This window comes from Zalophus californianus, chromosome 1, assembly GCF_009762305.2.
Source record: "Zalophus californianus isolate mZalCal1 chromosome 1, mZalCal1.pri.v2, whole genome shotgun sequence".
Classification (NCBI taxonomy): Eukaryota; Metazoa; Chordata; class Mammalia; order Carnivora; family Otariidae; genus Zalophus; species Zalophus californianus.
In genome coordinates this window covers 66,328,124-66,340,603 of record NC_045595.1, presented here as the reverse complement: position 1 = coordinate 66,340,603, position 12,480 = coordinate 66,328,124, and the positions used below count along the sequence as shown (strand labels likewise).

Here is a 12,480-nt window from a genome sequence, read left to right as displayed (position 1 = left end):
GCTATCGTAGCTAATGACATATCTGTGGTCTTCTCAGGCACACTGTCCTCACCTGGCTAGAGCCCCTCATCCAGAATGCCTTGGGGGGGCTACTTACTACACCTCAAGGTGCTCAATATGATACAGGGGTGGAAGTGATGCTCTCCTGACACTTTAAGAGGAGACAATTCTGCTGTGCTCCTGGGCATCCCTCCACCCCTTTCCACCCTGTTAATCAGACCAAGGCTACCTTTTATGATGACACACCCTTAGCCTTTTCCCTGCCTCATCCTACTTCCCCACTTCTTCCCTGCAGCATCCCTCCAGTATGGCAGATGCACCCAGGTCGCATGCAGGAGGGGATGGGAAGTGTATGTAACACCCCTGGTATATAGTAGGTGGTCAACAAATGCTACATTACATCCCCGAAATAGTTAACAAGACTAAAAATATAATCATTTGTTCATAGCAATCTCTGTGAAAAACATTCATCACAGTATTTTTTTTAGATTTATTTATTTAAGAGAGAGAGAGAGCAAGAGAGAGAACATGAGCAGAGGAAGAGGCAGAAGGAGAGGGAGACAAGCAGACTCCTTGCTGAGCAGGGAGCCTGATGTGGGGCTTGATCCCAGGGCTCTGAGATCATGACCTGAGCTGAACCCAAAAGTTGTGGACACTTAGCGGACTGAGCCACCTAGGCGCCCTCATTCATCACAGTATTAAAGAGAATAAAACCGGAATGAAGTATCTACATAATAAGAATTTGAGGGTAATCCATTGTATACTTTATGATAGAATATTATTCAGCCTCCAAGCTAAAAAGAAAACTATGATGAAGGGAAATAGAGTAATACATAGGAAGCTACACAGTTTGTGATATACTACCACCAAATCCTATATATCAACAGAGTGGGGCCAGCTCAGAACTTTCTAGCAGACAACAGAGAGAGCGAAGCCTGGTCACAAGGAATGACTGTGCCTCCAGATAAAAATAAGCCAAAGTACTCAGGGAAAGCACAGCTATTCCTAATTTTGAGACCAGAGAGAAATTTCTCCCATAGGTCCTAAGTGAGAGGAATCTGCAATGTGATGGCCCAGTCACCAACCCCATCCTTTCGGTTACCACAGAGATGAGTTTTACAGCTCTGTCCTTGAGTGAGCCCCTTTCCTGCCACCCCCTACAGGAAGATGGCATCATGGCACAGGAAATTCTGTAAACGAGATTCTATGTGGGGCCAGAGATACTAGAACCTTGTAGATATTTGGTTCTCTCTTGACTGGGCTTAAACCAGGACAATTTTTAGGGTGTAGAAGACAGATGGGAAGCATGCCTTTCTCACAGTCCCTCTTGATTGCTTTTGTGGCCTCCCCAACCCTGGGGCTCCTAAAAGCTATTAAGCAGCAGAGAGTCTGAGATAAACTCTTGTAAAGTTCTTGGAGTGTGACCATTACAGATCGCTCTATAGGATTCACTTGCCCCCTAAGCTGGGCAAGGTTGGTATAATCCTATCAAAACTGCTGAGCTTAGGGCGCCTGGGTGGCTCAGTTGGTTAAGCGACTGCCTTCGGCTCAGGTCATGATCCTGGAGTCCCGGGATCAAGTCCCACATCGGGCTCCCTGCTCAGCGGGGAGTCTGCTTCTCCCTCTGACCCTCTTCCCTCTCGTGCTATCTCTCATTCTCTCTCTCTCAAATAAATAATGAAATCTTAAAAAAACAAAAACAAAAACAAAACTGCTGAGCCTGCCAGGATCTGTGTCTGAACAAAAGTTTGCCCACTGGCTTGAAGGTGCACCAAGTGCTCATCTGTGGGCAGAGCAGAGCTGTTCCTCAGAAAGTGATCTTAGCTCCCTTTAACACAGACATCAAGGCACTGCAGTTCTGTGTTGTAAACACTTGGAAAAGCTGCAAGAATTGCCTTCAAAACTGCTGTCAAGAGTCAGAACAACCACCGGGGAGGGTGAGGTCTGTCTGAGCCCACTCATCCCTGTTGCCTTCTGGAGACTCATTCTTTTTTTCTTCCTATAGGTGGTTTGTTGAGTTGAATTATGGGACAGGAGAGAATACCACCAACTCCTTTTTCCTTTCAGAGTCATTCTACTTAAACTTTAATTTATTCAAATACATGAATTCGTGCTAAAATAACTCACTCAGTTCATGACAATAATTTAATTTCCTCAACTCACTCAAATATATCATAAACAAACATGTCAAAGCACAGGCTGACATACGTGACCCCCTAATGGAAAACATCAAGTGCACCAGGGGTGATAACAAGCATAATAAGCAGTGATCTGTCCTCATTTCTTATCTTGTTATTCACAACTACTGACATAAAACTGGAATTCTCTAGAACACATGAGTGTTCGGAGAAGGGGTCAGACATTAAACGGTAGGGAGAGGGTTCCATAAGAGAGAGAAACGGTGGGAGACAATGTTAGAGATGGGTACTGCTCCAACACACCTCCTAAGTCCAGGAGGAAAAAATTCTCATAGTTCCAAATGATACCCCACATAGTAAAACAGTCTCTGCAGAATCACTGTACACTGCAAGCTATGATCAAAGTCAGAAAATGCACCCGATGGAACAAAGACTCTCTTTCAGGGGTGCCTTCCTTACCTTCTGCCACATGTTGATGAAGAAGAGCTCCCGGGAAACGTTGAAGGACACGTTGGCATCATAAGCATCATCCCCGAGGTTTGAGATGGAGATGTTTAGGGAGATATTCTTCACAGCCCCCAAAGCTAGATAGGGGGTTTTTCCATCAACACTGCAATGACAAGTGAACAACAATGAATGCCCTGAAGTTTTCACTAACATAATATGAGGCATCAGAGGGTAGCTGAGGACTGGGGGCAGAAACTGCACTGGGGTCAGAACTACAAGTTCCAGCAACCCCATTAACCAGTAATGCATCCTTGGGCAATCATTGAGCTCCCCTGGGCCTCAGTTTCCTCATCTAGCAGCCTAACTTGCTAGGCTCTGCTGGGGCTCACGTCAATCTCAGAAAATTATAAGATATTTAATACCATACACATGTAATTTGGCCATGTATTCATTCATATGTCTTTGAGTACCTACTACATGCCAATCATGACTACTCTCTGTGCTAGAAGAGAGACCCGTGAACAAAACAGAGTTCTTGCCTTCTTACAGCTTCAGAGAGACAGAAAACACATACACCAAGCAGCAAATGTACAGGTCAGATTGTGATAAGAGCTATGGAGAAAACTCACAAAGGGTAAGAAGGGTGGAGAATGCCAGATTTGGAGGGAGAGTGGGCTGCAATTTTAAATAGGCTGGCTGGGGAAGCCTCACTGATGAGGTGGACTCTGAGTAGAAACCTGAAGGAAAAAAAGGAGCAAGATACACAGATGCCCGGGATCTAGCAAAGGGAAAGTCATGCGTGGCACGTTCAAGGATTGGCAAGGATGCCAGAGTGGCTAAGAGGAGTGAGCAAGGGGGAACGTGGGAGGAAATAGGCTCAGAGAGGCAAAGGGACTGGGGACAGACGGATCATATGGGGCACTGCAGGGCCATCACAAGGACCTTTGTTGGACTCTGAGAAGAAACTCCCGCGGGGCTCTGAGCAGAGGAGTGGTGTGACCTGACTTCCACACCTGAAGGCTCACGCTGCCTGTGATGTGAACGGTCTGTGGAGTGCGTGGTCAGAGGGAAAGCAGGGAGCCTGGCTGGGAAGCTCTCACAATAATCCAGGAGGCAGCTCAGAACACAGCGGTTGAAGCTGAAGCAGTGAGAAGAGTGAGGTCGTGGTCTGGATGTGTTTCCAAGGTTATGCCAAGATTTTGCTCACAGACTGATTGGGCGAGGGGTATTAGAGAAAAAGAGGAGTCCGAGACAGCTGCAAGGATTTTAGCCTCAACAACTGGAAGGGAAGAGTTGTCATTCGTTGAGATGGGAAAGAGTACAGAAGGTTCAGCAGAAAAAAATCCAAGTGCCTATTGGATCTTTAAGAAGAGGTGTTGGACAGCTGGATGCTTAAGTCTTACAAGAGGGTCTAGGCTGGAGACACACATTTGGGATGGACTGGATATGATCACTAGGGAATGAGTAGAGAGAAGAGGTCTCACACTTAGGAGCTGCAGGTGAGGAGGAGAAGAGAAAGCATGACAAGGGAGGTAGGAGGAAAACCAAGAGAGATGGTAGCTAAGTGGCCACAGAAGACATGTTCCAAGGAAGGAGTAATCAGTTTTGTCAAGTGTGGCAGACAGGCCAAAACAACATGAAGACTTAGGATTGGCCACTGGAATTAGCCACCTGGAGGTCACTGGTGATCTCAAAAAGAGCTGTGTAAGTGGAGTGATAGGGATGAGAGCTTGGAATTGGCTTAAGAGACAGAGGAGTAGAATAAATGGAAACAGTGAGGACACTCAACTTTTGGAGGAGTTTTTCTGTAAAGGGGAGTGGAGAAATAGCATGAGAGCCGGGAGTGGGGAGTGAGCTCAAGGCAATTGTTTTATTTTATTTTGTTTTTGGTGTAGTGTTCCATGATTCATTGTTTGTGCATAACACCCAGTGCTCCACTCAATACGTGCCCTCTTTAATACCCATCACCAGGCTAACCCATCCCCCATCCCCCTCCCCCCTAGAACCTTCAGTTTGTTTCTCAGAGTCCACAGTCTCTCACGGTTCATCTCCCCCTCCGATTTACCCCCTTAATTTTTCCCTTCCTTCTATCTTCTTCTTCTTCTTCTTTTTTTTAACACATAATGTATCATTTCTTTCAGAGGTTCAGGTCTGTGATTCAGCAGTCTTACACAATTCACAGTACTCACCATAGCACATGCCCTCCCCAATGTCCATCACCCAGCCACCCCATCCCTCCCACCCCCCACCACTCCAGCAACCCTCAGTTTGTTTCCTCAGATTAAGAATTCCTCATATCAGTGAGGTCATATGATACATGTCTTTCTCTGACTTATTTCACTCAGCATAACACCCTCCAGTTCCATCCACGTCATTGCAAATGGCAAGATCTCGGGTCTTTTTGATGGCTGCATAATATTCCAGAGTGTGTGTGTGTGTGTGTGTGTGTGTGTGTGTGTGTGTGTGTGTGTGTGTGTGTGTGTGTGTGTGTATACCACATCTTCTTTATTCATTCCTCTGTTGATGGACATCTTGGCTCTTTCCATAGTTTGACTATTGTGGACACTGCTGCTATAAACATTGGGGTGCATGTACCCCTTTGGATCACTACATTTGTATCTTTGGGGTAAATAACCAGTAGTGCAATTGCTGGGTCATACGGTAGCTCTATTTTCAACTTTTTGAGGAACCTCCATACTGTTTTCCAGAGTGGCTGCATCAGCTTGCGTTCCCACCAACAGTGTAGGAGGGTTCCCTTTTCTCTGCGTCCTCACCAACATCTGTCGTTTCCTGACTTGTTAATTTTAGCCATTCTGACTGGTGTGAGGTGGTATCTCATTGAGGTTTTGATTTGGATTTCCCCAATGCCGAGCATCAGACAAATTAGATTTTAAACCAAAGACTACAATAAGAGATGAGGAAGGGCACTATATCATACTTAAAGCATCTATCCAACAAAAAGATCTAACAATTGTAAATATCTATGCCCCTAGCATGGGGGCAGCTGATTATATAAGGCAATTAGTAACAAAATCAAAGAAACACAGTGACAACACTACAATAATAGTAGGGGACTTTAACACCCCCCTCACTGAAATGGACAGATCATCTAAGCAAAAGACCAACAAAGAAATAAAGACTTTAAACGACACACTGGACCAAATGGACTTCACAGACATATTCAGAACATTCCATCCCAAAGCAACGGAATACACATTCCTCTCTAGTGCCCATGGAACATTCTCCAGAATAGATCACATCCTAGGTCACAAATCAGGTCTCCACCGGTACCAAAAGATTGGGATCATTCCCTGCATGTTTTCGGACCACAATGCTTTGAAACTAGAACTCAATCACAAGAGGAAAGTCGGAAAGAGCTCATATACATGTTTTGTTTTGTTTTGTTTTGAAGATGGAAATGATCATAGCACATTTGCATGAGCATGAGAAGGAGGTACCCAGAGGGAACAATTAATGACATGCCGCGGAACAACTGCTGGATGGCCTGGTGAACAAATGGAGGGGCTGGCCTCAGCTAGCACAAGGTGAGAAACTAGAGCCAATGGTACCGACGTGTTAGTAGATGGGTGTTAGAAACAAAGCAGCGGTTCCTTAGTGATTGCTTCCATTTTGCACTGAAACAGAAGTAGGGTCAAAGACAGGGAAGGAGTGATTGTTTGTGAAGGAGGAGGAGGGATTGTTTGAGGGGCGAAGAGAAAAAGGGAAATGGCAGCCCAGGAAAGTGGGGGAGTGAGCGGGCCATCAACAGGATGACAAGGGGATAAGGACGATGGGGATGATGACAATGATGAAGATCACATGAGATGGATGACTATTATGTGACGTGGGCTGGGGACAAAACAGATTCACAGTGGTAGCCAATCTTGGATTGGCCAACCAGTTAATGGATGATGTGATTAGGCTTATCAGGGTTTATGTGATGGACAGTTGGTATTTTTGGCTGCGCAGCATCCTGACCTGACCCTTTTCTGTTTGGGGGGAATCTCAAGATAGGTGGGAGGGGCACGTCAGAAGAAAGGGGGTAGGCCCTCCGTCTCCCCGCCTCTCGATAGCTGAAGTGTGGGCACCTGACTATAGGCAGTCATGTGATCTAAGCATAGTCAGGGGCCTCAGGATGGTGAGCAGACGCTCCCAACCAGGACCACGAATTTTGAGGGTTGCACAAAGACACCAGTGCCCTCTGAGATCATCTGAGGTGGCTACAGAGGTGTTGAGAGCCCAAAGGTGGAATCCTGAGCTCAGCCTGGTCTCCCTTGTTTCCTGTCCATGTTGGTTCTCCAGGCTCCCTGCCTATGCTATGAACCAGCCCACATCCTTCCAATAAATTCCTTTTCTGCTTAAATTAACCAGCACATGTTTATTGTTGTTTGCAACCATTAGTACAGCGAATAGAGCATGAAAGAGAAGAGAAATATCCAAAATCTCAGTAGGCTATAATCCTTTGAAATACAGATTGCTGTGGGAGGAGCAATCCTCATTCCCCATCCATGAAGAAAAGACCTCACTTTCCTGCACGCCCTGGCACATCAGCAAGAATAACATGTGCAATGAGAGATCTGATGGCCTTGCTTTTGGAAGCAAGAGCTCTAAGGATCCAAACAAGATGTGAAAAATTAACTTAGAGAAAAGCTTCAAATTCTTGAATGGCCTCCAATAAATTAAGACCCTGACCTCAAGCTATTGTGGCAGTTATTTATTATTGTTGGCCATTTTAATTTTAAACAATTGATGGGTTATTTCTGTCCTCCTGTTTGCTTTTGTAAGATTACAGGAGTAATCCTTGGGCCTTGAGGAGTTACGAGGGCGTGCTAAGCTTGCTTTCTCTTGAGAAAGATGAAAGTAGCCCAGTCGCATCGGAAAGTTATCCATAGTTTCCAAATGGAACATAGGGAGATGATACAGAAAAGCACAGGACTGTGGGGTAGGGAGCTGACTCCTTGTTCCAATTTTGTTGTTTGTGATCAGCCTCCCTTCCCCACATGTAAATGGCAAGGGTGCAGGCCCTGGATGTCTAACCTTCTCCAGCACCCAGAACTCGGGCTTCTTTCACTAAATCAGGCAGCAAGATTGTTCCTGGGCTTTCAGAGTCAAGTGATTCTAACATGGCTCCATGACAAAGGGAAGCCAGGCACCTTCCAGGGCGGAATGTGAACCATCAGACTTCCTTAAAAAGGGGCGCCTCAAAGCTGTTTTCACTCTTTCTCCACAGTTGAAGACCTATGTATGAAACAGTACGTCCTTGCTTCCAAAGCTATTCTTAGAAATGAAACGAAATGTAATTTGCCTGGTGCTGGGTGCTTTGAAACATGTCATCTTTCTGAAACCTTACAACACCGTGAGCCGTTCCTGACGTTAGTCCCATTTTTGGAGGCAAGGAGTTGGAGAAGCCGAGATAAGGTGGCTGGCCAAGGAACTGTGCTGGGCTTAGAAAGCAGCACCGACTATGCCTTCAAAGTCCCACCCCGTCCGTTGTGGGCCCCTTCTGATCTCCCTCCTGGGGGAAATAAATCTCCCTATTATGAGCCCCTCCAGCCCCATGTGCTCCACCAACACTTCCCAGCACTTACCAAGGTTGGGATGACACATTTATTTGTGTGGTTATTTGATTAAGAAACACCTCTTCCCTATTAAAATCTAATTCCCAGGGGGCAAGGACCCTGCTGTGGTTTTGCTCATCAGTGAACCCTCGATGACAGACTTGGGCCAGGCACATAGTAGGTGTTCGGTGAACCCTTATGGAATGGATGAATGAACATGCCCAACATTCCCACGACAGTTCTTCAGCTCAACCTTTGTGTTTTACAGTTGGAAGCAATGAGCCCACCTCCCCACTCACTGCCCAAAGGGGAACCCACTTTGGTCAAGGTCACCAAGCCATGTAGGGGCTGAGCTGGAGCTAGTGCCCAAGGTCGTGCCCAACTTCCTTTGGCATGAAGGTTGTCTGAGCCACAGCTCTTATGTAAACTCCATCTCAGTTGGGATGGGCTTTGGCAAGAAAAATCTTTTAATGACATCTAGAAAGAACAGAACTCCACGGAGACCAACCTCTTTGTCAAGACTGCAAGAGCAAGACAATTGGGCATAGGAGTTTTCGCCAAATATCCCACCGGTGCTTCCTTATTAAAGAACTACCCTTCTCATTCTCAGAGAATCTTGTTCCCTGAGAAAATTTCCCATTAATTCTAATTTGCTTGTGCAATCTTTTAAATGGGTCATACTACTTCGTACACCACTCACTGGTGTATTTTTATACAAAAAGTGTTACTAACAGTCAACATACAATACAAGTTGTATAGTTTCTATAAAGTATATCTCATATCACACATATAGCCTGCTGGAAATACACTGCTCATTTGTTATGAAAAATGACAAATACAACTGCCCTAATACATCTTATAGCAGCTGTTTCTGGGATATGTTGGGCTTATACTTAAGTTTAGTGCTGATTCAATGTCACTACTGCCATGTTGGTAGCCATGTGGTGCCCGAGTGCCACTGAAGAACCCTTCTCTGATCTCACTCATCACCGTGCATTCAGTGTGTGTACCACTCAAAAGTCCTCACTGGGGAGATGCAATACATTTCCATATCAGCCACCATATGCTGAACGACTGAGGCCACCAAATTCTTTCCCCTCTATGGTCTCATAAGCAGTTTTATGCAGATGATTTTTTGAGAAGATGCTAAAGTAGCTCAATGGTGTTTAACAATTAATGATCCATTTGATCATTTTAGATTTTCCTTAAGTCTTAAAGATAAAAGCTGTGACCTTATGTAAATAATTTGTGGTTATAACCTACCTTCCATAAAATGTAATACTTTTATTTTCTTTTGCTGTTAGCTTTAATCTAGCCTGAGTAAAGGATGCTAATACAGGCGTTAATCAAGTGCATTCTAGTCCACTGTATTTGAGTTTTTAAAACTTGTCATACCATTATTATTACTGATGCTATATTTGCCACCCACAACTGTATCTGATAATGACAGCTAGGATAATAGTATAGGGCAGCCAAATCCATCCATGTTTTTTCTTCCCGCCTTCATTCTTTCATCTCCCCCCTTCTCCCTCCCTTCCTTCTAGTCATTTATCCGTCCATCCATTACTTTTTAAAACTACCTTCTCGACTTAGGTACCGAGGGATACAGGTGCCAGACCCCTAGGAGTTCATAGTCTAATGGAGGAGGCAAACACATAGGACATGAGTTGACATCAACATGTGTGTAGTGCTGACCCAGAGGGATGAAGAAACATCCGCAGGAGGTCCCTTATGCTATGAGAGCACCAAGAAGGGATTCTTCAGAGGGCAGTGGGGGGAAGGGTGGGGAGTATTTAGCAAGGTATTACTGACGGGGTGAACCATGAGTCCTACAATAATGGGATGACAGCCCTGTCAACAAAAGTGTTGCTAAGCCTGATTATATAGATGTGCATGTGCACGCGCACGCGCGCACGCACACACACACACACACACACACACACACACACACACACACACACACACAGGCAATCCTTAGTTTTTCCATTCATGGAAATCATACTAAAAAGGACATTGTGAAGCAGATCATATTCTCCCCTAGGACAAATGTCAAAATTGGGGGCAGCATTCCTGAGTAACCATTCAGCATCCAACAAATCACAGATATCCTCAACGGTGTGCATTAAGGCAAGGATATAAATTATAGCCACTGCAATCTAAAATCACAGACAATGCTTCCTATTCTTACAAATGGGCAGACACCATAAAATCAGAAATGGAATTGGACAGCTGGATGGGGCTCGCTTGAGTCATCATTTTGCAGTTAAAGGCCAGAGAGTGAGTCTCGCGTCCGTGTGGCTGCTCAGCAGACAGTGGTGAAGCAAGGCAGCCCTCCCAACTCCCGTGGGTAGTCTGGTGCTCCTCCCTCTGCTCCCAGTGTTCTTAAAGTACAGAAACATGCAGTTAAATGGACTAAAATTCACATACAGCTTATTTGGCTATAATAAGATGAGAAAAGAGGGCGCCTGGGTGGCTCAGTTGGTTAAGCGACTGCTTTCGGCTCAGGTCATGATCCTGGAGTCCCGGGATCGAGTCCCGCATTGGGCTCCCTGCTCGGCAGGGAGTCTGTTTCTCCCTCTGACTCTCTTCCCTCTCGTGCTCTCTATCTCTCATTCTCTCCTATCTCAAATAAATAAATAAAATCTTTAAAAAAAAAAGATGAGAAATGAAATTGTGTTTGCCTTCTTAGCATTTAGAATATTTAGAATATTGGGAGGTGCCATTTCTTTACAAAATCTATCTGAAATGCTTATTTTCCTCTTGACAGTTTTCCTTGAAATTGGTGGAGGTGTTCAGGATGATTCCGGATGCCTTCAGCAGCTCAGTTGGGCAAACCCCTTCTTGGCACTTTGTTGACAAGTATCAGAGTTTTTGGATGATTAGTGCTTAAAATCACAAACATGATAAAACCATAAAACCACAGTTGCACATCGATATCTTCCTAGAAGGGATATGCACAAAAGTACCAAGTAAATTGATTAAGATGTGAAGGACATATAACCACAAAGCTGATAAGATGAGTCGTACCAAATAACAGGTACAGAATAAGGTGCAAAAAGAATTCAGAGAAAGAAATCACTGTAGACTGACTAAGAGGTTCCTGAGAGAGGTAGGAATTGAGCCCCACCTTAAAGAATGAGGAGCACAGGGGTGGAAACGAGGTAGATTTTAGTCATAGAAGAGAATAAATAGGTAAAAGGATGGAGGTGACTCCAATAATACAGAAAGGAGCAGGAACAGCACATCCTTGGCAGTGAGATGAATGGGAAGCAAGAAGATGTCGGATGCATCCAGATTCCCATGAATCTCGAATGTCTCACTTTGGGGTGACCCTCTAGACCAGTGAACTTAACTATTATCTTGAGTCACCGACGCCAGGTAGTAGTGCAAGCAATTAGTAAATAACAGGCACCAAATTGAAAGTATTACAGAATGCAGTAGGCTATAGGGGGTTCTACCCTGTCCCCTAGGGTCTTATCACTGCAGCCTGCAATTCCATCTGCCAGCATCCCCCTCTTTTGCTGGAGGACTTTTCTCGGCAGGCCAGCAGAGTGCCAAAGAATAAAGTCCCTGACTGCCCTGGAGCAGCCCTTAACCAATGACTGATGGTGACTGGGGTATAATTACCTTGGCTCCCTCGCCTATTGGGTGTGACAACTCTGAAGGTCATGTCCCAGGCCTGTGCTGTCTAACGCAGTAGGCACTAGGCACATGTGGCTTTGGAGCACTTGAAATGTGGCAGCTCTGAATTAAGTATAAAATACATTCGCTTTCTAAGACTTAGTACAATAAAATAAAAAAGGATGTAAAAACCTCAATCACCATTTTCATATTAATTACACGTTTAAATGATTTTTTAAATATGTTAAATATTATTTGTTTCAACCATTTGTTTCATTTTAATTCTTCAGCGTAACTATCGGAAATTTTTTTTTAAAGATTTTTTAAGATTTGTCAGAGAGAGAAAGAGAGAGAGCACAAGCAGGGGGAGCAGGAGGGGGAGGGACAAGCAGATTTCCCACTGAACAAGGAGTCTGATGTGGGGCTCGATCCCAGGACCCCGGGATCATGACCTGAGCCGAAGGCAGACGCTTAACTGACTGAGCCACCCAGGCGTCCCTATTGGAAAATTTTTAATTGAATATGTGGCTTACTGGCCAGGACTGTCCTAGCCTTTCAGTAAATTCTATGTATTTTAACAGCATGGTTGATTTATAATTCATCTTCAGCAGTACATATTTGTTCATGTTACTTGCAAAGTAGAGATTTAGGGAAAATAAAATACATTTGGGTAAAAATAAAATTTAAAAAATAAAATTGATAATGCTTAGCTCGTA

The 12,480-nt window shown here is 44.6% G+C and overlaps 1 protein-coding gene across 1 annotated transcript in view; it reads right to left on the bottom strand.

Annotated features, from left to right (window-relative positions):
* The window catches only part of ITGA9 (integrin subunit alpha 9), a 337,384-nt gene that overhangs the window by 125,258 nt on the left and 199,646 nt on the right, over nucleotides 1-12,480 (bottom strand). The window contains 1 exon segment of the mRNA XM_027583039.2: nucleotides 2,598-2,748. Coding sequence (XP_027438840.2) covers nucleotides 2,598-2,748 — 151 coding nt within the window.